The sequence below is a fragment of the Theobroma cacao genome, chromosome 4 (assembly GCF_000208745.1).
Source record: "Theobroma cacao cultivar B97-61/B2 chromosome 4, Criollo_cocoa_genome_V2, whole genome shotgun sequence".
Classification (NCBI taxonomy): Eukaryota; Viridiplantae; Streptophyta; class Magnoliopsida; order Malvales; family Malvaceae; genus Theobroma; species Theobroma cacao.
In genome coordinates this window covers 17,410,685-17,436,051 of record NC_030853.1, presented here as the reverse complement: position 1 = coordinate 17,436,051, position 25,367 = coordinate 17,410,685, and the positions used below count along the sequence as shown (strand labels likewise).

Here is a 25,367-nt window from a genome sequence, read left to right as displayed (position 1 = left end):
TAGCATAGCATATATATATTGCATCATGCATATAAATATTTCTGTTTTTGAGTTTAAGCCTCGATGATGGGATCTTCTGAGGATCTTGTGAAGACAGGTATTCCTCGAAAAGTTCTCTAGGTGAAAAGGTATTCCCTGGTCCCACCAGTATGATGGGAGGGCTCGAGAAATATCTTTAATAAAAGGCTTTTGTCCGTATTAGGTTCATTATGCATTAAAATATTATTTTAAAAGAAAACGTATGATGACCTCGATGACGGGATTTATTTATCGAATTTACAAAGGTGAATTTCTCGAATGATTCCCTATGTGAGAGAATACCCCGAATCCCACCAATATGATGGGCAGATCCGGGAGAATATCCTCGATAAAAGGTTATTTGTCTGACATTTTTATCTCACGCCATGCATCTCATCTTTCCTCACATTTGTATTTCATTTTAGGTTAAATATGAGATAAAATAAGAGAATAATAACTAAGAAAATATAGTGAACTTAAAAATTAAAGCCTAATAGGATAATCTAAGAATGGTACCGTTCATGGAACGGGTGTCCTGGGAGTGCTAATCCTTCCTCGGACGTAACCGAACTCCCGAGCCTATATCTAAAAAATTGTAGACCAGTTTAAGGTTCTCTTCGACGGACTTAAAATTAATTTAACGCTTCGTCGTTTATAATCGAGTCAATAGGTAGCCAATCGCACCTAATAAAAAAAATTGTTGGCGACTCCTAATTTTTAGAGTTTTTACTCGCGTTTGGCGGTCGGGTTCCTAGATCTGCACGTTACGACAATAATATAATTTTTTTGTGAAAAATTTTACATGTTGTATTCGAATTACTGTATATCCGCACCCTTCATTATTTCCTATATAAATGTGACTTTAACTGGTTTGCATTCGGCCATACCTTGGGCCTCTTGCCGTGTCTTTTCTTCAACCCAAAACTGTACAACCACCCGATCCCAGCCGGCTAGAGCTGGGGCAATGGGCTTAAGAATTGAGCTTGTAAATGGAACCAATGGTCGTGCTCACCAAAGCATCTTTCTAGAATTGACAAACTTATTTTTATCTAATCTGTGTGCTTAAGTACTTGCTTAGAACATTGGTACACACATTCTTTAACTGTTTATTTTTCTTGTCACACATGAAATAATATATATCTAAAAGACAACTAATCAATTTTTCTTTGTCTTTGTTGATATGACAGGGAATTTAAGATTTTGTACATTAAAGTAATGCTTAATGACCAAAGATGTTAATTATACTTTTTATCTTTTATGCTCATTTCTTTATTTGCTGAATCACGAGACTTGTATTCCAATGAGCTTTAGGAAAGGCACTCCTTGCATATCCCCTTTGACTTTGCTTGTAAGAGGAATAAGGTTCCACATTCGTCTTATTTTTCCTCCTAATTTCAATTTCATTTGAATTAAATGGCATATTAAATAGTGGCACTAATTTGTCAACGACGACTCCACTTTTTACTGTTTAACTTCTAAAGTATTTAATAAAAAATTAAACATAAACTTTACAATCTATATATATGTTTGGTAATGCCTAAATAGTGCCCCTTTATTGTTTGACTAAAACTTTTTAAATTATAAATTTAAGTCTCATTATATATGGTTTTGATTTAATTTAATTTAATTTTAGGTTGATTTTATTTGTCTATTAATTTCTTTCGCGGATATATTAGTTTACAAGCAATTCTTTTCAAATGGTTGATCATAGTTTGGACGAGCAACCTCATTATACAAAAGAAGCCAGAAAACCAGCAAAGCCACTAAAAAATAAATAGAGTTTGAGATTCCCATTGCTTAATAGAGCATCCCCATATAATCCTACCCCTTGTTGCAACCTATATTGGCTGACAAGAACAACAAAGAGATTATTAATAACATGATCATCATCAACTGTGGCTCAATTTTTTAGGGAAATGTTGTCGTTTCCATTTAGTCCCCCCAGTTGTTGATTTTCTTATACAAATGAATTCTTATAACCATGCTTATGCTTATGAATTGTAATCTATATATATAAACATTTTAAATGTTTGAAAATAAAAACATATCACATTTATATATTTAATTTAATAACCAACGTTCTTATCATCTACTTCAATAGTTGAGTGTGAATCCTTTACTCCCAAAATCAAATTAAAATCTCCTTTCTCAATAATAAATATACATGTATATAAAACGTAATGCATCGAAAGATTTGATCAATTATAAATGTACGTATATTCAAATCACTTTTATCCAAATAAAAAATAAGAACATAATTTAAAACATATTAAAATGAAATCGAACTGAGTATGACTTTTTAACCATGACGCAATTTTATTTATTTTTTCTATAATAAAAACCGAAGGACATATTCGGTTCCGAATAACAAAATAGAATAAGTACTGCGTTGGACAGTTGGCATCAGCTGTAGCAGTTCTTGTTGTTGAAGAAAACCGGGAGACTAGTGAAAGGGTGTCTCTGTTTTCTGTTGGGCAAGTTCTTCCCATAAGGTAGTCTTAAGAAGAACTACCAAAGCAACTACTTCACTAAAAAAATAAAAAGTCTCCAATTTCCCGCTACCCCGCTTTGAGTTCTATCAGATTTTCTTCTGGTCTTTTTCATGGGGAAGAAACAGCACTTGGATTGGACTTCAAAGTCCATTTCTAGTTCTGGCAGTAATAGGGTCCCTCTTTTGTACAAGGAGGTTTGGTTTCTTTCTTCTTTCTTCTTTCTTCTTTCATCTTATTTGTTTTTGTATTTTATTTTCTGGGATTCTTTTACTCATCGTTCTTCTTCGCTTCTTACATTTTTTCAGTTGCTGTTGTAAAAGGATGTTTGTTTTTCTTTTTGGTTTCTGGGAATCTGTTAAGACACCTGAATTTTGTGTATTAACATGTTGGCTGCAAAAGTTGTTCTTCAAATTTTGTCTTTGTTATTTTATTTATTTTTCATTTTGGGATCTTTCTGTTTTCTGTATGTAGTTCTTGAGTCCGACTCTGATTAGTGTCTTTGTTCTAATAATACTAATAATTGTTCCAATGTTCTGGTGAGTGATTGATTAATGACATCAAATTCTGTAGTTAGTTTAGGCGCTTAATTAAGTGATTATTTGGTTTTCTTTCAGTCTCAGGTTGACAAAATCCTCTTAGATTTTGTTTATCTCTTGTATGTTGAAAACAAAACACCCCTTGATTTAGTTACAAAACGAAAATATTAAGAAAAAAAGCTCAGCAGAAAAATGAATGGCAGTTGAGAGATTTCCACGCAAGCAAGAAGCTAGAAAGTCTCTTACCCAAAATTAATTTGAAAAACATTGGAAGAAGACTATTTAAAATACCTTTTTATTAAGTAATTTAATAGAAGCAATTCACTTTATTTAGTAGAAAAGAAACAACAGATTCAATGGAAACAGTTCACTTTACTTTGTGCAGAAAAGTAAGCAGGCAAATGACCACCAGTCACCTAATGGTACTGTGTCAGACCTTGAGCAAGGCGATGCAGCAGAGGTGATGGCTGTTTATTCTATTTGTCTTACATTTTTATTTCCCAATTAACCTTTTATTTTTGTTGTGAGGGACTCTTGATTTTTGTTTGAAATTTTCAGGTAGCCAATGTCGGATTTTGCAGAGTATTTTCACTGGTTAGTAATGAATTTGTTTCCCACCATCTCTCAGCATGGAACTGTAACATTGATGTGCATTGAAAAACACACATATATATATTATTTTTTATTTTCAGGCAAAGCCAGATGCTGGGAAGATAATTGTTGGCACCATTGCATTATTGATAGCGTCTACATCAAATCTCTTGATTGTATGTTGTTTCTCATTTTAAGCTTACTCCCCTAATTTTTTTTTTTTGTCTTTTTTATCTTCTCCTTCGATCGTAATCTATGATACTTTGAGATTAAAAATGGGTGAAAAGTCAATGTCTGTTAAGAGCAAAGTACCTTTAAGGAGTAGGATTGGCTCATTGATGACTGTTTATGCTAGAAAAATGTTCTTTTTGGGTGCATTTCTATGCTTCTCTTCTGTATCATGGCCATAGCTTCTTGTGCGAATCTCATTCTTTTTTTTTTTTTTCAAGATGAGCATTTGGTATCCGTCGCCCTTCCATTGGTATTTTTTTTGTCGTCCATCATATCTCTAATTATGCTCTACTAATAAATCCAAATTGGAAGTAAAACTACAAAGTGCAAATTCATCATGATCCATGTAAAATCAACTGTTTTTTCCCTTATAACCACTAGAAGCTCTTATTTCTCAGAACTTCTCGCCCATGAAATCCATAAAAAAAGGGCAATTTCTTTGATGGTAGATAATTCCTTGTCTTCCAGTTTACTTTAGACCTATTGCCTTTTGAAAAGTGAAAGAATTGTAATATTATGCAAGATTATGAGTAGTTCCTTCAGGCATTCTTTTTGTTTTCCTGTTCTGTGCAATATTGTGCAAGCATGAATTCAAACTACAGGCGAATTCTATTCTAGACTCTATTTTCTAGTAAGCTTAAATGAAAATGCTTACATGAGACCTTGCAAGAAATCCAGAGCAGAATGTAAGTTTGAAATAAGTTTCAGTCTTGCCCTTATTCCTTGTTAGAATAATATTAAAATGCTTATATTGCAGCCTAAATATGGTGGAATGATTATAGACATTGTGTCAAGAGATATAAGGACACCTGAACAGCAATCAGATGCTTTGAAAGCCGTCAAGGACACTGTGATATACATTGTGCTGATAGTTGTAGTAGGGTATTCCCTTTCCTTTTTCTTTGTTCATGTCGTTCCAATTGTAATTCTGTTTCTAGTTGTCCCATGTTTAAATTTTTCGAATTTTCACTTTGTGAGACATTTACACGCAGTAGTAACCAAATGGGTTTATCTGATTTTACAATAATTTAGAAAGAAAGCATTTCTTTTTCTTATAGCATTTGCATGTGCTCCTTCATGTCTCAATAGAAACAGATCAAGAGCATTCCCTTATCTTTACATTGTTTTGAGATTTTAAGTGATGTTTGCATATGACCAACTTGTCTGTCGAAACGCTTCAACAAACACAAGCCACAGTCCAGTCATAGTTTATCTTAAGAACAGCATCAATTTATCTGACCTCTTCTTCATGTTTTTTGATTACTATAATTTTGATGTTGATCATATTACCAATTTCCTACTAGAACCTCAATTATTTTGATATTTCTAGAATGTTTGCTCAACTAGTAAGCATCTAGATAGCAGGTAATTCTAGAGGGCTGTCATATCTTGTATCATGTCTAATGATAATTCCATGCACTTGTACAACACTTCACCCAGTCATTAAGGTGCACAAAATACTTTCTAGATACTTTTAGATGTATCTGAAACATATTTTGAACCTCAAGATCTTAAGTTAAGAATGAGTTTTTGAATCAAAATGCAGAAAGAGAATGCCTTATAAGTTGTAGCTCTTTTAAGTTAAGTGGATTGATCCCATAGTACTTTTTTCCCCTTGTCTATTTTAGGTCTTTGTGCACAACACTTCGAGCGTGGTTGTTTTCTTCTGCCAGTGAAAGGGTTGTAGCTCGCCTGAGGAAAGACTTATTCAGTCACCTTATTCAACAGGTCAGGCAAAATAAATCAGAAACTAGTTGTAAGATATGCCAAGTTAATGATTAGTACAGCTAATTTAAAATTCCTGGTTCATGTATGCTTGACTTATGTTTCATCATGCGGCACAGTCTAAGACTGAAGTTTTGATGGTTCAACAGGAAATAGCCTTTTTTGATGTTACTCGAACAGGTGAACTCCTCAGCAGGCTATCTGAGGACACCCAGATCATTAAAAATGCAGCAACAACCAATCTTTCAGAGGCACTCCGGAATCTAACAACTGCCTTTATTGGTGTTGGCTTCATGTTTTCATCATCCTGGAAATTAACACGTATGTGGTTTTGCTTGTTCAAGTATTTTTGATTAATGCCCTTCTATCAAACGAATGTGGCACTAGCAGTAACTTTTATTCCTATTTAGTGCTAGCCTTGGCAGTAGTACCAGTATTTTCTGTTGCTGTACGAAAATTTGGGCGGTATCTTAAAGAACTTTCACACACAACCCAAGCTGCAGCTGCAGTAGCTGCCTCAATTGCTGAGGTTTGTATGAAATGTACTCCTATGTGATTTGCTCTGGGATAGCCCTGCATGGATCATATGCAATTTACAATATGAATCTTTTGACTATATCAACTAAATTTTTTGAATATTCCATATATTTTGAAGCCTACAATATATTGTAGATAGTTAAAATGTTATTATTATTATTATTATAAACAAGAATAAGCCTTTTGCAATTTCACATCCAATTTCATGAGGGAAAGGAAAAATAGATACATTTGAACTCACCCTAAAAAGCAGGAAATACCTTCTCTGTTATATACCCAACTTCTTTTTATGCTTACTTTTTTTTTTTTTTTTATAATTGGAGGAGGGGGGATTCGAAGCCTGCTTTTTAGGCAGGGGGATCATGCACCAACCAATGAGCCAAATGCTCGGGTTCATTTTTTTTTTCGTTTTATGCTTACTTGTTTGCCAGAAGTTTCACTATTAACGAAGTGGTAGAGATTCACTAATTTGGAATAATCATGTTTGAGCTGATGTCCAAATTAAAAAATAGAAAAACTTTCAGGACATAGTGCATTCCAAAGTAGCCGTATTGTTATATTAGAAGCTAAAATGTACAATTTTCTGAACGAGGTAGACCAAAAAGCTGTTTTATATTAGTCATTCATCGTTCATCCATTTGTACTTAAAAGGTGAAAAGCCGTTGTGAAGCGATGCCTAAACTCCTGCCTTATCTTGTATTGTTGAGAAATTTTGAATGCCATAAACAGGCTGGAAAGCACATTAAGTTCATTTTCCATTATTTAATATCTTATTTTTCATGAGCTACTTTGATGTTTAGGAATCTTTTGGAGCCATTCGAACAGTTAGATCATTTGCTCAGGAAAGTTATGCAATATCGAATTACTCTGAAAAAGTTGACGAGACACTGAATCTTGGACTTAAACAAGCTGTGAGTGTCAGGAGGCTAACCCTCACTCTCTCTCTCTCTCTCTTGCTGTCGCACACATACATGCACATCAATTCAGAAACTAAACTTGCAAAATTTGTACTGTTCTCTTCAACAGAAAGTAGTTGGCCTATTCTTTGGAGGACTAAACGCTGCATCCACGTTGTCTGTTATAATAGTGGTGATTTATGGTGCCTACTTGACAATAATGGGATTTATGACTGCGGGTTCCCTGACATCCTTCATCCTTTATAGTCTCACAGGTATCTCCTCAATGTTCGTAGCTTGCCGTATTTTCAAGTTTTGCCTAGTTTCTGTTCAATCTTTGATCTCAATAAAGACACAGCAACTACCTCAAACTTAGTAGAAATTTAGTGAACTCTGTGTAGAAGTCTTCAAATGTGATAGATCCTTATCCTAGTTATAAAACATAAAAAGTGTCCCTGGTCCAAAAGATGAAAACATATATTGTTGGTCAAAACCTTGGTAAGTGGCTATTCTTGTTTAATGACTTTTATTTTCTGCTACTTTTCCTTCTCATTCTATTTCTGATCGTTAAATTATTTCAACTGATGATTGTTGGTTTGTGATCAATAATATTCTAAGCTTAACCTATTCTGTAGTTTATAAAAGGACTATTTTCACTGTGGAATCTTGTATCTCTCTCTGCCTGCAGTTGGATCTGCAGTTTCCTCTTTATCAGGATTATATACAACTACCATGAAAGCTGCAGGGGCAAGTAGGAGGGTTTTCCAGCTCTTAGATCGTGTCTCAAGCATGCCAAAATCAGGAGACAAGTGCCCAGAGGGGTTAGTCATATTACAATATCCTTGAAATATTCCCTTAATCTTATTCCAGGAGCAAGACAAAGTTTTGTAGCATTGCTGAAATCAAGCATACAACAACCTCATATTCCATCTTTGTCAAGACACTGATTGCTTTAATCCATGATGTTATATTGGCAATGGCAGAAATCCAGATGGAGATGTAGAATTAAATGATGTCTGGTTTGCTTATCCTTCTCGACCAAGTCATATGGTACTTAAGGTAATGGTTTCTATGTTACACATATATGTGAATTTAAACATGTTACCATTTCAAGCTAAAACATATTCTGCTACTAAACTAATCCCTGTTGTGCACCAACAAGAATGTACATTTATAACATGGTGATGGATTTGGTTTAGTGGGTCCGTCCTTTTAGGATTTGCAGTGTGATAAAATTGAAGAAGATCGACATTAAAACATTGGGGAAATGAAAAATAGATCTTTTATATTTAAGTCTTATCCGCCTGCAATTTATTAAGAATTTGCAATTTTACCAGTACATAATTGGCATAGCTCAATCCAAAGGATGGCATTTATTTAACCCTACCTTTTAACAATTGACTATAGAGTGAACATTTGTTTTATGGGAGTTTTATAATTTTTGAACTTCATCATTTAAATCTGATGACAATGTTTTAATTGCAGGGAATAACGTTAAAATTGAAACCTGGTTCAAAAGTTGCGCTTGTTGGACCAAGTGGTGGTGGAAAAGTAACATTATCATCCCTTTCCCTCTTTTTCCCATTTTTCTCCTGGTGTTCAACAGTTGATGTCATTTTCTCCATCCTGTATACCTATACTAATAAATAAAGCTAAATTTCCAATCTGTTGCAGACCACAATAGCAAACTTAATTGAGAGGTTCTACGACCCTCTGAAGGGAAAGATTTTGTTAAATGGGGTTCCTTTAGTGGAAATATCACATGAATTTCTGCACAGAAAGGTAGTCCTCTGTTTTTTTTTTTTTTAATCTATCAAGTATGTGCATGGCCTTCATAAAAATTCTAGTCAAGTTCATGCAGCATACGGACTACCATGATGTCATTTCGAAAGTTGCATCATCAGGTAAAGGAAAGAAAAGTCATTTTGAAATCTGACCATCTCCAGAAAACATTATTGGAAGAAACTTACCTATTGTTATCCATGAGAGCTTGTGATGTGCAATTTCCACCCTAACTGACTCCTGGACTAATCACGGAGGCACTTTGTTGATTAGGATATTCAGGCCTTTCTCGTAATATGACAGCAATGCATTTGTTTATCAACTTAAATCATATCTTGTCACCAACACTGCAACTTTTGTGATCTTGAACTGGAAACAATGAGTGAAAGCATGACATATTTTAAGCATTTTATCAACCTTTCTAGATGGAAAGGAATTTTGTAAAAATTATATAAAGTGTATCATTTCATCCATTTGGAATCATCTTGTAGATACTACATAAACAAGGTATTGTAAGCTTTCACCTTTCTTTTTCTCCATCTTCTTCCACAATTACATTATCTGGTTTTCACAAAGATTTGGTCATTTGGATGTCCTGAGGTTTCTTAAACACCCTTACTCCCCTTGTCTTTCTGGAATGCAGGTAAGTATAGTCAGCCAGGAACCTGTGCTTTTCAATTGTTCTATAGAGGAGAACATTGCCTATGGTTTCAATGGCAAAGCCAGCAGTGCTGAAATAGAATCAGTAGCTGTGAGTTATGATCATCTTCTAATTTCTTCCCCTTTTACCAACATCAATAAGACATCTTTACAGTTTTCAGTTTTTCTATGCGTGTATGCTGATAAATTAAAATGCTGCAGAAAATGGCTAATGCTCATGATTTCATAGAAAAGTTTCCTGATAAGTATCAAACAGTTGTTGGAGAACGTGGTTTGAGGCTCTCAGGAGGCCAGAAACAAAGAGTAGCAATTGCAAGAGCACTATTAATGAATCCAAAAGTTTTGCTGTTGGATGAAGCCACAAGTGCTCTGGATGCTGAGAGTGAGTACCTTGTTCAGGTGAGACAGAATTTGCATCTCTCTCCTCTCTATTCTGTCTTCTTTTGCTCAGAAAATCTACTGTTGTTTGCCTTGTAAATCACATGTTCAACTGTAATTTTCAAATTTCCTGTAAATTCAAAAGATTTGTATAGATTATTTATCTGTCTATTTAATCATGCCCCTCTTTCAGAATGATACCCTAACTTAGTTTCATGCACTGGATAGGATGCTATGGATTCATTGATGAGGGGTAGGACTGTTCTGGTCATAGCACACAGGCTTTCAACAGTCAAAAGTGCAGACAGTGTGGCCGTTATATCTGATGGTCAAATAGCTGAGAGTGGCACCCATGAAGAGCTTCTCAGCGAGGATGGTATCTACACTGCCCTTGTGAGGAGGCAACTGCAAGGATCAAACACCAAAGTCTAGTTCCAAATGGTCAAACAATGTCCATATATTTTGTCTTGATTATCCTAAAATATTTTTCTGTCTTTTAACATACTTCTCGGCTACTTGTCAAATGTTACAATAGCAAAGGGAAATATCCCGTTTATCAGATAGCATGTTTTAGAGGAAACAGGCAAATAAATCTGAGATGAAGGGAAAAAGAATGTCCACATTCTGCAGAATACATTTTCAACAAAAAGTTGATTTATATAACCATCCTGCTTCCTTGAAACAATCATTGCATCCGGGGACTCGGACGGAAATTTGATTTGAATATATATATTTTTTTGAAAGTTGTTTATTTCAGAGCGGAGGAAACCAAAGGTGCACCTCTGGGGGAAGTACAAGCATGATTAAGGTCTGTTATTCACCTATTTGGGATAACAGTCCTTAATCCTCACAGCACCAGCCACCAAAGACCTTTCCAGAAAACAAAAACAACAGCAATCCCACCACCATCCAAACATATCAGGTGAGCAGGGTCATAAAAAAAGAAAAGAAACACAACAATCCAACTCTACACAACTCAAGCAACCTAACAAAACAAAGCAGTAGCCACAAAGAACCAGCCAACCCCAAAACTCCCAGATCCCCAAGGTAGCTGCATCAAAAAACCCCTGAGCCATAAGATCAACAGATCTGTAGGTACACTTCAACAGAAAACACATCCGCATCTCCTGCGCATCTCAAAACCAGAATCCAACACTCACATCCTTCTCAACATCATCCAAGAAACAGTAAGAGAAAACCATTCATCGACACAGCATTATCACCAGAAACACAAGGACACAAACAATGAGCAGACAAAAAAAAAAAAAGGACCCAACCACAAAGGGGAAAGTCAAAACATTCAACAATTCCACCAGCCACTTCACACCTCCCAGAGCTGGACAAAAAGCACCAGGAAAAAAATCCTTGAAGATCAAAGTGGATCCCTTGAGAATTCCCATAGCCAAAGAGCCTCCTGATCTGTCTCCCCTGCATCCCTCAGCACGTGATCAGGTCATCACTGGGGCAAGGAAACATAATCCTCAGCTCCCCAAGTTGCATGCCTCCCACATTGGATACGACCCTAACCTCCTCAACACTCCCAAGGCCCCGATCCCCCATGCTGTAGAGCCCACGCATCTAGTCCTCATAGATGTTCAGAACATCACTGTGGTGCATCACCCCCTCCTTGGCCAACCTGTCGGCTAATTGGTTATTCTCTCAAAAGACATGATTGACTTCCCATTTCCCAATTCCCTTCTTTAGCTTCTCGATATGTAACATCCACTTCCTGAATCTCCACGGTGCTTCCTCTGGTGCATTAATTCATTTCACTACATTTTGTGAGTCGCTTTCAATTACAAGTGAGTGGGATATAGCCCACCTAGAAGCCAAGAAAATCAGAAAAGCTTCCCTAATGGCTCTAACTTCCGCAAGGTTAGAGTCACCAATCCCAATAGATTTGGAAAACAGCACTTTAATCTGCCCCTTATCGTCATGCATTACCCCGCCTATTCCGGCATCACCTGGGCGGCTCCATCAACGTTGAACTTCATTTCCCCTAAATTCGATTTTCGCCACTCGTCCACTGTCCTTTCCTTCCTAAGTTTCCTTATCACTACTCCGAGAGTTGGATTCCTATACGTATCCAGAACAGTCTCATATTCACACGGCCACCTTGTTTTAGCCCAAATTGTAACTCTAAGCTTGCTCACTTCATAAACCTGGTTGCCATCCCATCCCTTCCCTCTAAAAACCATTTCATTTCTTTGAAGTCATGTTGACCACACTATTGCATAAAACCCCATCTTCCATATTTTTAGTTCTCCCTGTTTCACGCTAGAATTATTCCACAACTTAAAAAATAGACCCACGTCATTTGGCGCAACCCACTTAACCTCCTATTCAACACACCATCTCAGCCAAACCCTCCAAGTTTCTTGGCAATGGAAAAACAAATGTTTCACAGTTTTCAGCTCACTTTGACACACAACACACTTAGCAAGATCATTAATGATCATACCTCTTCTTGCCAGCTCATGTTTGACCGCCACCCTTTCATATAATAATTGCCAAACGAACACTTCAATTCTGAACGGCACAAGACCAGACCAAATTTCCTTCCACGGATCCTCCACATTGATGTTTGGTTGCAACACTTCTCTACAATAAGATTTAACTGAATACTGGCCTGAAGTTGTGCACTTCCAAACCAATGTATCCTTCATATCCTTACAAAGGCAATACTCCTCCACTGTGTTTCTGAAATATTCCCACTGGTTCTCCTCCCACCCAAAAGGTTGACGTCTTAGGTCAACATGCCACTCCCAGTTGTCTCCACTCCAATTCCCAAACTCACAAACACACCCCTCCTTATTAGTAGCAAGGGCAAAAATCCTTGGGAATCTCTCCTTGAGAACCCTCAGTCCATCTCTCTGTCCAAAATCGAATATTTCTACCATCTCCTACAGCCATAATAAAGTTGGAAGAAAGCTACATGAAAAGATCATTAGAAGGCAGAAGAGGTTTAATAATCTCATCTCCTCGACCCAAAAACAATTTCAGCACCAAGAAATATGAATTCCCAGTAAAGAAGTGGGGCATAGGGCTAAGAATTGAGCTCTACAAGTAGCTTTCCATTGCTTTTCAAAAAAAAAAAAAAGGAGCAGCTTTCCATTACATGAAAATAATATTCCAGCAAGCTTCAAAAACTTAACACCAAACCCCAAGACCTCACCAACCCAGAAAAAGTGAATCATGCTCACTCCCATTTGACCTTGCTTTTCATCTAAAAGAAGCATTAAACATGACAACTTATTAAATACCATTCTTTTCAATGCTTAACTTTTAGTATAAAATTCTTCAATATGCTTGTCTTTTTTATGCTTAAGCTAAACTCTTGCATGATAAATTTCAATTATTTGACTCGAAGGCTAAAATGAATTGTTTGCATCTTTTTATTTTTATTATTATTGTTGTTGTTAATATGAAAAAGCCTCATGAAACATGCCATAAACCAACAATACACTAGAATCAAAATAATAATTACCTCTGAAATTAGCTGTGTTATGACCCCCATGAAGTTTTAAAAAGACTAACCAGAAACTACTTTACAAAAACAATTTCCAACTCTCCAATTCCCCAATTTCTTGTTTTATCACATGGGGAAGAATCAGAAGTTGGATTGGACCTCAAGCTCCAACTCCCATTCAGGCAGTGAAAGAGTCCCTCTTTTGTCCAAGGAAGTTTGTTTTCTTAATTCACTCATATATACATGCTAACGTGCATATATAATACTGTTTGGTTTTGTATTTTGATTTCTGGGATCTTGTAACGTCCTTGTTAACTTTCTACCCCTTTTTAATGTTCAATTCTAAAACACCTCCATTTTTTGTATCAGTGTGTTCCAATGCATGAATATGATGTAGTATCTTGATTTATAATTGATACAAGGTTTTTCTTTCTTGAACCCTTCTGTTTTCTCTATATCAAATATGTTTGAGTCTGACTCTGATGAGTAGGGTCTTTCTTCTCATGATAGTTATGTCTTCTGGTGTTTCTGAGTTAATATTTGATTTCTTCTTAGTCTAAGATAATGAAATTTCTCACAGATTGTGATTATCATCAGATTTTCTCAGATATCATACAAAATGCTCATGTACTATGCGGTTTTGGCTTTTCATACTTGCTAGACTGTACCTGTCAGACACATATCTGATACCTTAACATTGTCTGAGATCTCTTAAGCTCTTAATAGAAGAAAAAACTTTTATATAACTAAGCGTACAAGCACTTGGCAGATTGAAGAAGACTGTTAAAGGTGGCCCTTGATTTAGTTACATAAAGAGATATTCAGAAAAAAGCTTTAGCTAGACAAAAAAAGAATGCAATTTGAGTATATTTCATGAGCATGGTGATGAATATCCTCAGACTCAAATCAATTATAGTCGGTTCCCCTTTTCTCTGCAACCATACAGGGTGCTTGTGTTTGTGAAAAGGAAAAGGCTAGCAGAATACACAGGAAGATGATTATGTAGAATGCCTTTCTATTTAGTAAAGAATGCTAGTTTAATTTTAAAAAAAAAACTTTATTTAAATAGTCCATTTATTTAGTAAAGAAGAAAAGTAGTACTACTAGTCTTATGGAAACAATTCACTTGAATTTCTCCAGGCAAATGGTAACCAGTCACCAAACCGCCCCGTGTCAGACCTTGAGCAAGGCAACGCTGTTGAGGTGATGGCTGTTCATGTTATTTGTCCTACATTTTTATTTTCCACTTGTGGAGCACACTTGAGTTTGATTTTTGGGATTTTCAGGCACCCAATGTTGGATTAAGCAGAGCATTTTCACTGGTTAGTAAGACTTTATTTCTCATTATCTCTGTGCACGGGACTACAATACTGATAAGCCTATTAAGTTGGAATAATTTGTCCAATATGCAGGCAAAACCAGATGCTGGGAAGCTAATTGTTGGCACAATTGCGCTATTGACAGCATCGACATCAAGTCTCTTAATTGTATGCTGTTTCTTCTGTTGAAATTTAAGTCTCATTCTTTCCCTAACGTTTTCCTTTCTTCTTCTTTATCTTATCTGATGATTATAAATTATAATTCTTTGAGATGAAAACTGGGTGAAAATTCATTGCTAAAAGCTGAGAACAGAAATGCACCCTTTAGCACTAAGCTTGGCTCGTTGATGAATGTCTATGTTGTGGAAAAATGTTTTTTTGTACACCATGTGTATGCTGCCCTAGTAACATATCCAAATTAGATAGTAACGAGAGAGCACAAATTCATCAGGACCCCATATGCAAACTCAACAACTGTCTTTGAAATGCAAAAACATGGCCGTATTTTTGGCATAATGGAATGCTTATATTGCAGCCTAAATATGGTGGAATGATTATAGACATCGTGTCGAGAGATATAAAAACACAGGAGCAGCAATCAGAAGCTTTGGATGCCATCAAGAACACCATAACATATATTCTGCTGATAATTGTAGCAGGGTACTTTTCCTTTTTCCATTTTTTTATATGACGCATGTTTTTTCCCTAATTATACATCTGTTGCTTCTATTTTTCTTGTTGTTTAACTATTTGGACCCAATAGTAACCAAACAGACTTTATCTGGTTTTGCATAAGATTTGGAAGAAACCAATCTCTTTTCTTATATCACTCAAATGTGTTTCTTCCCATAACTACAGTAACATATTAAGAGCATTTTCTTGTTTAGAGATGTCCAATGATGTTTCCATATCACCTAATTGTTTGTTTAAATGCTTCAAGATATACAAGTTCAGGTCCATTAATGTTCTATGTTAAAAACACTTTATTTTACTGAATTCTCCTGAAATTATTTTTGCTTAATTATTTTAGGTGTGGATCTTATAGCCAAATTCCTTTTACAATCTCCGGCATATTCATATTCCTAGAATTCTGAGAGAAGTAGCAAGAATCAACTCCAAATGGCTGTCATATCTCATTTCCTATATAATATGTTTCTATACACACATCCAACACTTCATAAATGTATCCATAATTTAAACGTAAAATTTTCTACTTTTGAGGTGCATTCAATACTTTTAGATGAATGTCAAACTCATGCTAAACAACCAAAATGTCCTAACACTACTTTTCCAAGAATTTTTGTATCTGTATATCCTCAACACATCATAACTCTATCTATGCTTCACAACCAAAATTTATCACTTAATATTTTAACATGAATGGACTGAAGCCAGACTCCACAGTAATTGGTTGAGCCTATATCAGTCAATTACTAAGAAAATTTAAACTAAAAAATTGAGTATAAAGGTTCTTTTCATCTTATTAGGTCTCTATGCAGAGCAGTTCAAGCATGGTTGTTTTCTTCTGCCGGTGAAAGGATTGTAGCTCGTCTAAGGAAAAACTTGTTCAGTCACCTTATCCATCTGGTAAGGCCAATGATATCAGTAGTTAGTTGCAAGATGTATATCAAGTTGATTATCAGTACTGTGGGTTTAAAATCCATGGATCATGGTATCCTTGACTCTTGTAACAGATAAGATTCCAAGTATAACGTTCTGACACAGTCTAAGAGACCAAGGATTTGCAGCTTATTCTGCTTTTCTTTCTTATTAGCTTTTACTTAGAACTCAGTGATTATGCATTAATGATCCTAAAATGGTTCATCAGGAAATAGCTTTCTTTGATGTTACTTCAATAGGCGAACTCCTCAACAGGCTATCTGAGGACACCCAGATCATTAAAAATGCAGCTACAACCAATCTTTCAGAGGCACTTCGAAATCTAACAACTTTCATTATTGGCATTGGCTTCATGTTTTCATCATCATGGAAATTAACGTGTATGTTATTGCTTGTTCAATTAAATTTGATTAGTGCTATTCTTCAAAAGAGTATAGCAATCACAGTGGCTATTATTCATGCTTAGTGCTAGCATCGGCGGTAGTGCCTGTTATTTCAGTTGCTATTCGAAAATTTGGGCGCTACCTCAAACAGCTTTCGCACACAACACAAGCAGCAGCTGCATTATCTGCCTCGGGTGCTGAGGTTTGTAAGAAGTATATATGATTTCCTTTTGTTTGCCCTGCATGGTTTTTATGCAATTTATAATTTGAGCCTTTATATACAGATATTGAGATTATCATACTACGCTATTGATATTTTTTGGCAAATGGGATTGTTTTGGAACCATATATATTTGTTGGTCTAGATATTCCATATTGTTAGAAGCCCATTGAAAGACAGCAAGAGAAGTTTGGTTTTAAAATTAGTTTTGATATATTCAGATGATATGTGAAAACTCATAGCAATACACCTAATAGTTAAAAATGTTTTTGCTTTTCAGAGTTAGGAACAAGAATTTGCATTTTGCAATTTCACCAGTCAGTCTTCATAAATTCATATTTAATTTAAAACTCAAATGAATTTCTAAAGTGGTCTGCTTAAAATTCAGGGATATCTTTTCAATATCGTGTATCATTAATATTTTAGGTGTCATAGACAAGTAAGGCAAGCATGGTAAGTTTTGTTAGTAATAACTTTGAATTCCATACTTCATGAGCAACCTTGATGCTTAGGAATCTTTTGGAGCCATTCGAACAATCAGATCGTTTGCTCAAGAAGGTTATGCAATATCCAAATACTCTGAAAAGGTTGATGACACGCTGAAGCTTGGACTCATACGAGCTGTGAGTTTCAGGATGCTTACCCTCTCTCTCTCTCTCTCTCTCTCTCTCTCTCTCTCTCAGAAACACACACACACGTATTCACAATCACTGATATTCGCAAAGGAAAATTGCTTAAGTTCTACTGTTTTCTACAACAGAAAGTAGTTGGTCTATACTTCGGAGGGCTGAACGTTGCATCCAAATTGTCTGTTATCATGGTGGTGATCTATGGAGCCTACTTGACAATCATGGGATTTATGACTGCAGGCTCTCTTACATCCTTCATCCTTTATAGTCTCACAGGTACTTCTCACTGTTCACTTCTAGCCAAATTTACAAGTTTTTGACTAGTTTTATGTTCAATCAGCAATTTTGGTCTGAGCAAATTCACTGAAATATTTTTTGCATGGCAGGTTTGTGATTAACAACGTTCTATGCTTAAGCTATGCAGTTTATAAAGAGATTGTTTTCATGGCAGATTTTGAGCAATAAATTTTCATACGCCTCTCTCTCTCTGCCTGCAGTTGGGTCCTCAGTATCCTCTTTATCAGGATCATACGTATCTGCTATGAAAGCTGCAGGGTCAAGTAGGAGAATTTTCCAGCTCTTAGATCGTGTCTCAAGCATGCCAAAATCTGGAGATAAGTGCCCAGTGGGGTCAGTCAAACTACAATATCATTAAATTCAAATTCCAGTAGCTAAGTCTTATGCCAGGCTGTGAGACAAATTTGTGTGACAGTGTTGAAATCAAGCACTCACCTATTTCTACTCCCCTTCTTGTCAAGACAATGATTGCATTTAATCCATGATTTTATACTGTCAATGGCAGAAATCCTGATGGAGATGTAGAATTGAATGATGTCTGGTTTGCTTATCCTTCTCGCCCAAGTCATATGATACTTAAGGTAATGGTTTCTCTGCTGAATTTAAGCATGTCACACCATTTAAAACCCAAAACTCAAACATATTGTCCTCTATTAAACTAAGCCATGTTTTGCCTTAATAATGTGCATTGTTGATACAATGGTGATGCAAATTGGTGTAGTCAGTCCTTCCTTTGAGGATCTATATGCTAAACTTGAAGAAGATCAACAGTAAAAAATGGGGAAACGGAAAAGTAAATGTTTAATAGTTAATTCTGGCTCTTTTATCTCCCCAAAATCGTAAGAATTTGAAAATTTACTAGTACGTAGATTGGCATTGCTCAACCCAAAGAATGGTGTCTATCCTACCTAACAAGAAATCAACTACAGAATGAGCATTTCATTTTTGGGAGTTTATTTTTGTATCAACATCCCCAAGGTATAGTCAAGGAATTTTTAGCATTTTTGAACTAGATAATGTAAATCTGATCGGACTGTTTGAATTACAGGGACTAACATTGAAACTGAAACCTGGTTCAAAAGTTGCCCTTGTTGGACCAAGTGGCGGTGGAAAAGTAATATTACCATCCCTTTTCCCTTTCCCCTGTTTCCCTGTTATAGCATCATAGGCAGTTGATGTCATTCTCTCTTTCCTGGACAAATAAATGAAGTTAAATTTCCAATCTGTTGCAGACCACCATAGCAAACTTAATTGAGAGGTTCTACGATCCTCTGAAGGGAAAGATTTTGTTAAATGGAGTTCCTGTAGTGGAAATATCACATGACTATCTTCACAGAAAGGTAGTGCTTTTGCTGATTTCTCTCAATATCTGCACGGCCTTCATACAAACTCTAATCAAGTTCATCAGGAAACATTATTTGAACAAACTCGCCTATTTTTGAACGTGACAGCTTTTCATTTGCATTTGGTTATCAACTTTATCAACAACTTTTCAGCATTCCTGCAGCTTTTGTGGCCTTGAATTAAAACAGAATGAATGGAAGCATGACATAGTTCACATTTTCTACCAACCTTCCAATTATATAAAGTGTATGATTTCATCGTTTTGGATTCACATAGTAGATATGATAGTTCCTCTCAATGCTTTACCTAAATGCTTCAACATATTTGCTTCTTTTTGGTTAAGAATTATCATTTGGATTTCCCGATATTTCTTAGACACCCCTACTCTCCTTGTTTTCTGGAATGCAGGTTAGTATGGTTAGCCAGGAACCTATTCTTTTCAATTGTTCGGTAGAGGAGAACATTGCCTATAGGTTCAATGGCAAAGCTAGCAGTGCTGAAGTAGAATCAGTTGCTGTAAGTTATGATCATCTTCTAACTTCTATCTTTACATTTTACCAAAAAAATTAAAACTCCTTCACAAATTTCAATATTTCCTGACAAAGTAGATGGTGCAGAAAATGGCTAATGCCCATGAATTCATAGAAAAATTTCCTGAAAAGTATCAAACGGTAGTTGGGGAACGTGGTTTGAGGCTATCAGGAGGTCAGAAACAAAGAGTAGCAATCGCAAGAGCACTATTAATGAATCCAAAAGTGTTGCTTTTGGATGAAGCAACGAGTGCTCTGGATGCTGAGAGTGAATACCTTGTTCAGGTGAGATTTACAGTTGCTTATTAGCATTTAAGCTTGTTCATGATGTTCGTTTCTCGACCTTGATATACTATCATCCTCTTCATAGGATGCTATGGATTCATTGATGAGGGGCAGGACTGTTCTTGTCATAGCACACAGGCTTTCAACTGTCAAAAGCGCAGACAGCATAGCTGTCCTTGCTGATGGTCAGATAGCTGAGCGTGGCACTCATGAAGAGCTTCTCAGACAGGATGGTATCTACACTGCACTTGTCAGGAGGCAACTACAAGGACCAAACACCAATATCTAGTTTAAAGTAAAACTATGTCCGAATACTAATACTAAAATATTTTTGTATCTGGGATATTCATCCCAGAATCTTTAATGAAACTAGTGGAAGAGACTACTCCTAGGCTACTTCTCAGATTGTTACAATAGTAAAATAAAAATATATCAACTGCCTGCTAGCACATGTTTTGAATGAAACTCATGAAGGCAAATGATTCTGAGATGAAGGGAAAAAGAATGCTCACTTTGCAGAATGCTTGTTTAAAATTGTTGTGATTTGAAGAGGTTTAACAGTGAAAGAATGAAACCAAAAGAACAAGGAAGCAATTCTGGAAAACAATTTTTAGAGCACACAAAACAGAGGCTCATACACTTTCATCTATCTATTTTCCTTTATATACATAGTGATTAACAAGAAATAACTGAGAGATTAGCAACCCTAGAGAATCTCAAAGAAAGAGAATGAAAATGGCTGGCTGTGCACTGAAATCCATGTATTAGTTTCAGTGACAGGCAACGGCTACAAACGGGAAGGAAAAACACCTGGCTTAACAGCCAACAAACATCAAAACGACACACTCAAATTGTGTTTAACAAAGGTAAAGTGAAAAACGACATAGGCTATAGTCGTATTGAGTAAACTGTAAACTAACTTAAATGAAACGACATTCAGACTTGGCGTATTGGCTGTTGAAGTGAAGAAACGTCACCATGCTGCTCATCCCTCTTCTTCTTTTTCCTTCTTCATCCTCTGACCCTTCCCGCCAAGTCTGCTTCTTAAATTTCTAGAATTGTGATCATCTTCCAACAGACCCCCTTGATCACAAATCTGGTAAACACCCAAACAAGACCTCAGGAATTCAAATCTGTCTCTGCTCAAGCCTTTAGTCAGAATATCAACAAATTGCTTATCAGTTGGATAGTAATGAATATCAATCTCATTGTCTTTCACAGCCTCTCTAAGAGCATGGTATTTAACCCTGATGTACTTGGTTCGACCATGCTGAACAGGGTTCTTTGCAATAGCTATGGCTGATTTGTTGTCAACCTTAAGCACAGTGCCTTTAGTCTAAGGAAATCCCAAGTCAACTAATATCTTCCTAAGCCACTGGATATGATTTGCAGCAGCTGAAATAGCTATATACTCAGCTTCAGCTGAGGATTGAGCTACCACTTCCTGCTTCTTCGAATTCCAGGAAAAACATGCCACTGCCAAACAGAAAACAGAATCCCCCAGTGCTCTTCGAATCATTTAGTGACCTTGCCCAGTCACTGTCTGTGTATCCTTTAAGTTCTCCACTGTCAGACTTTTTGTACTTGATTCCATAGTTCATTGTACCTTTGACATATCTCAACACTCTCTTAGCTGCTTTGAGATGGATTTCAGATGGTGACTACATGAATCTCGACAGCAAGCTAATTGAAAACATAATGTCAGGCCTAGTAGCTGCTAGATACAGTAGAGATCCTATCATACTCCTATACACTTGACCATTTGCCTCATATGCACCATCCTCCTTAATCAATTTATCCCCCACAGCTAATGGTGCATAAACTGGTTTACAAGACTCTATCTTGAACTTCTTCAACAGGTCTCTAGCATACTTAGCTTGGTGAATAATAACCTGCTCATCAGTTTGAATAATCTCCATATCAAGAAAGTATCTCATGAGCCCAGGTCAGTCATTTCAAAGTCTGTCATAATCTGAGCTTTGAAATTCTCTAGACATTTTGCATCAGGCCCTGTTAACAAAAGATCATCCACACAAACAGCTACTATAAGCATCAGTAAGTTATCTGACTTCTTTACATATAGTGTAGGTTTTGTCATGCTTCTTATTAAACCTTGAGCTTTGAGATTGTCATCCAATCTTTCATACCAGGGCCTAGGTGCCTGTTTTAGTCCATATAGAGCTTTGATAAGCTTACAAACTTTGCCTTTAGCTCCTTGCTTCACATAGCCTTCTGGTTGCTTGACATAAATATCTTCAGTTAAGATTCCATTTAAAAAAGCAGATTTCACATCCAGGTGATTGATTCTCCATCCTTCTCTTGCTGCTAAAATTGCTAACAATCTTATAGTGTCATGGCGTGCCACAGGAGCAAATGTTTCAAAGTAATCTGTTCCATATAGGGATGTCAACAGGTACCCTACCCAGTTACACTTGGTTAGGATACTCCATAAAAGGGTTCGGGTAGTGATTTTACTACCCGAATCAGATTCGGGTAGGGTTCAGGTACCACCCCTTAGGTACCCATTACCCGAACCCAATTACTATTTATAAATATTTTATTATTATTTTAATAATTAAATTAAAAATTTACAATTTCTATTAACTTTACAAGCAATTTTTTTTTTGTTAAAAACTAACAAATATATGAAAGGTATTGTTACTCTAATTATTAATATGATGACATTGATATATTTAAATTAAAAAATTATTAAATTTTTAATTATGTTTAAATAATTTGAATATTATATCATATTATAAAGGAATATAATTACTATTATATATGTACTTTNATATCATATTATAAAGAATATAATTACTATTATATATATACTTTTAATATATAATATTTACTTTCTATATTGTGTTAACATTACAAAAATTATGACTTATAAATTATTAATTATAAATATATACTTTTGGTTACATAAACTTATAATATATATACTTAAAGAAAGCTTTTGAGATTAGAATAGTTTTGGAACTTAAATGTTTTTTTTAATTTCATGAATTAAGAACAAATCCTTATAATTAATTAAATTAATTCATGAAACTATTATTATTAATTAACTTGTAATGTCTTTTAATATATATAGTATATATATTGTGTTAATTTATAAGAAATATTAATTACTATTTTATATATTAAATATTTTTTATGTATGCATGTGTGTATATATATGTACTTTTAAAATATAAATATATTAACTTTTTATTTTGTATTAACATTGCAAAAATTATAACTCATAAAATTATTAATTACAATATATATACCTTTGTTTATATAAATTTATAACATATAAATCTAAAGAGAAGTTATGAGATTAGAAAAGTTAATTGGGTAATTGGGTGCCCATGAAGAAGATTTTAATAATTTTTTTATTTAATCGGATATTTAAACGAGTTAGAGTAATTATAGGGTAGTAGGAATGTATTAGGGTTAGGGTTAGGGTAGTAATTTTTAAATTATTCGAGTAGTTGATACGGTTAGGGTAGTTAATTTTTAATAGAGTTAGGGTTCGGGTACCTCAAAATTATAGGGTACCCGACCCGTTGACATCCCTAGTTCCATAAGTTTGTGCATAGCCCTTTACCACCAATCTGGCTTTAAATTTATTTATAGAACCATCAGGATTGAGCTTGGTTTTGTAGATCCATTTAACTCAAATCATAGGATGATCACTTGGTCTATCAACTAGGCACCAAGTTCCATTTTTCTCAATCATGTTCAACTTAGCATTCATTGCTTCCCTCCAGTTTATATCTGCACTTGCCTCTCTATAGCTGACAAGATCTACAATTGTTACATTGCATCTACTGTTTATATCCTGAAGAGTTCTAGTACCTCTAACAGCTAAAGACTCATCTTCAATAGCTATCTCACCATCACAATCACCTTGCACTCGATCTGTAGATAGTTTCAAGATACTAAGACCTTCAATTATAGTTTTATCCCAATTCCAAGTTGAGTTCTCATCACACTTTATATCTTTACTGAACATCACTTTTTACTCACCACATCGTACAACTTATATTCTTTGATGACATCACTATATCCAATCAGTATAGTAACAACACTTTTTTCATCCAACTTTGATCTTCTCTCATTTGGCACTTTAGCATAGCAGATGGAGCCAAACACCTTAAAATGTGATACTGCGGGCTTGCTGTCAAACCAACATTCAAAAGGGGTTTTATGATGCAGAGTTATAGTCTGAGTTCTGTTCAAAATGTAATTAACTATGTTAATAGCTTCTGCCCAAAACATCTTTGAAATATTCTTCTGAAACAGTAGACATCTGACCATTTCCATGAGAGTTCTATTCTTCCTCTCAACAATTCCATTCTACTGAGGAGAACATGTAATTGTCAACTAATGCATGATCCCCAGCTTAGACAAAAAGGCTTCAAATTCAACTGAGGTAAACTCTGTACCATTATCACTTCCTAAAGTTTTAATGGTTGACTCAGCTTGAATCTCAACAGTGTTTCTGAACCTCACAAAGTTGCTAAAGGCTAAATCCAGCAAAACCTAGTCCAATCATCAATGAACAGAAGATAATACTTACTGTCCCTAAGTGAACTAGTCTTCATAGGACCTTCAATGTCTGTATGAACCAGTTGAAGCTTCCTATTTGCTCTCCACTTTCTCTCCTTTGGAAAAGGCAATCTGCACTGCTTACCACACTGACAGATACTAAATATCATATCAAGTTTTTTGATTTTAGGCAAACCTTTAACCAACTCCTTAGTTGCCATGACTTGAAGAGAGTTATAATTTATGTGCCCTAACTTTTTATGCCACAACTCAAAGTTAGGTATTGCACTGAATAAGGCCCTTTGATCTGTAAGCTTCTAGTCAATGGGGTAACACTTGTTCCTCATCTCCACTATTAACATTTCCTCACCCTTAGGATCAAAGATAGTACAGAATTTATCTTTGAACAAGAGAGCATAGTAGTTTTCAGTTAGCTACCCAACACTCAACAGATTCTGACTTGCATCTGGAACAAAGTAAACATCAAGGATGTACTTATTGCCATCCGAAGTCTCCACAACAATTATTCCTATGCCTAAAATCTTCATAAACGAACCATCAACAATCTCAACTCTAGCTCTATAGCTTCTATTGATAGTTGTGAACTGTTCTATATCCCCTGTAAGATGATTAGAGCAGGCACTGTCTATTAACCACACATTGTTCTTATCTGATCTCCTTGCTTCCTAAACCATGAATAATACTTCATCAGTGTTGTTATTTTCCTCAACAACTGCAGCTTTTTCATCCCCACGAGTCCTTTTGTTTTTACATACTCTTTCAACATAACCAAGCTGATTACAGGACCTACATTTGACATTAGGCCTGTACCAACAATACTTAGGTGAATGAGTAGTCTTCTTAGAATGAGAACATGGTGTGTCGTAAC

General features: G+C 35.5%; 2 protein-coding genes across 2 annotated transcripts; both read left to right on the top strand.

The window, feature by feature from the left end:
• Positions 2,420–10,531, top strand: LOC18601682 (ABC transporter B family member 27). Its single transcript, XM_007032727.2, has 17 exons — positions 2,420–2,704; positions 3,432–3,506; positions 3,605–3,640; positions 3,739–3,813; positions 4,626–4,750; positions 5,497–5,596; positions 5,743–5,914; positions 6,004–6,122; positions 6,931–7,041; positions 7,157–7,301; positions 7,715–7,847; positions 8,010–8,085; positions 8,512–8,577; positions 8,701–8,808; positions 9,452–9,559; positions 9,670–9,867; positions 10,075–10,531. Exons 1-17 carry the CDS (start codon positions 2,621–2,623, stop codon positions 10,276–10,278), a joined length of 1,935 nt encoding a protein of 644 aa, XP_007032789.2. The 5' UTR covers positions 2,420–2,620; the 3' UTR covers positions 10,279–10,531.
• Positions 11,092–20,348, top strand: LOC18601680 (ABC transporter B family member 27). The gene is made up of 19 exons (XM_018119023.1): positions 11,092–11,457; positions 11,551–11,561; positions 11,664–11,721; positions 14,456–14,518; positions 14,602–14,637; positions 14,728–14,802; positions 15,170–15,294; positions 16,122–16,221; positions 16,463–16,634; positions 16,721–16,839; positions 17,370–17,480; positions 17,618–17,762; positions 17,984–18,116; positions 18,289–18,364; positions 18,832–18,897; positions 19,016–19,123; positions 19,536–19,643; positions 19,736–19,942; positions 20,028–20,348. The coding sequence occupies exons 1-19, from the start codon at positions 11,092–11,094 to the stop codon at positions 20,229–20,231; spliced, it is 2,283 nt and encodes a 760-aa protein (XP_017974512.1). The 3' UTR covers positions 20,232–20,348.

What these genes read in the sequence shown, in the direction of transcription:
- LOC18601682 (XM_007032727.2), top strand. Translation starts at nt 2,621, where the DNA reads ATGGGGAAGAAACAGCACTTGGATTGGACTTCAAAGTCCATTTCTAGT. An exon ending in TTTGCAGAGTATTTTCACTG is followed by an intron (nt 3,641 to 3,738) that starts GTTAGTAATGAA and finishes TTTTATTTTCAG; the next exon opens with GCAAAGCCAGATGCTGGGAA. An exon ending in CTACATCAAATCTCTTGATT is followed by an intron (nt 3,814 to 4,625) that starts GTATGTTGTTTC and finishes CTTATATTGCAG; the next exon opens with CCTAAATATGGTGGAATGAT.
- LOC18601680 (XM_018119023.1), top strand. Translation starts at nt 11,092, where the DNA reads ATGAGCAGACAAAAAAAAAAAAAGGACCCAACCACAAAGGGGAAAGTC. An exon ending in ATCATCATGGAAATTAACGT is followed by an intron (nt 16,635 to 16,720) that starts GTATGTTATTGC and finishes ATTCATGCTTAG; the next exon opens with TGCTAGCATCGGCGGTAGTG. An exon ending in TATCTGCCTCGGGTGCTGAG is followed by an intron (nt 16,840 to 17,369) that starts GTTTGTAAGAAG and finishes CTTGATGCTTAG; the next exon opens with GAATCTTTTGGAGCCATTCG.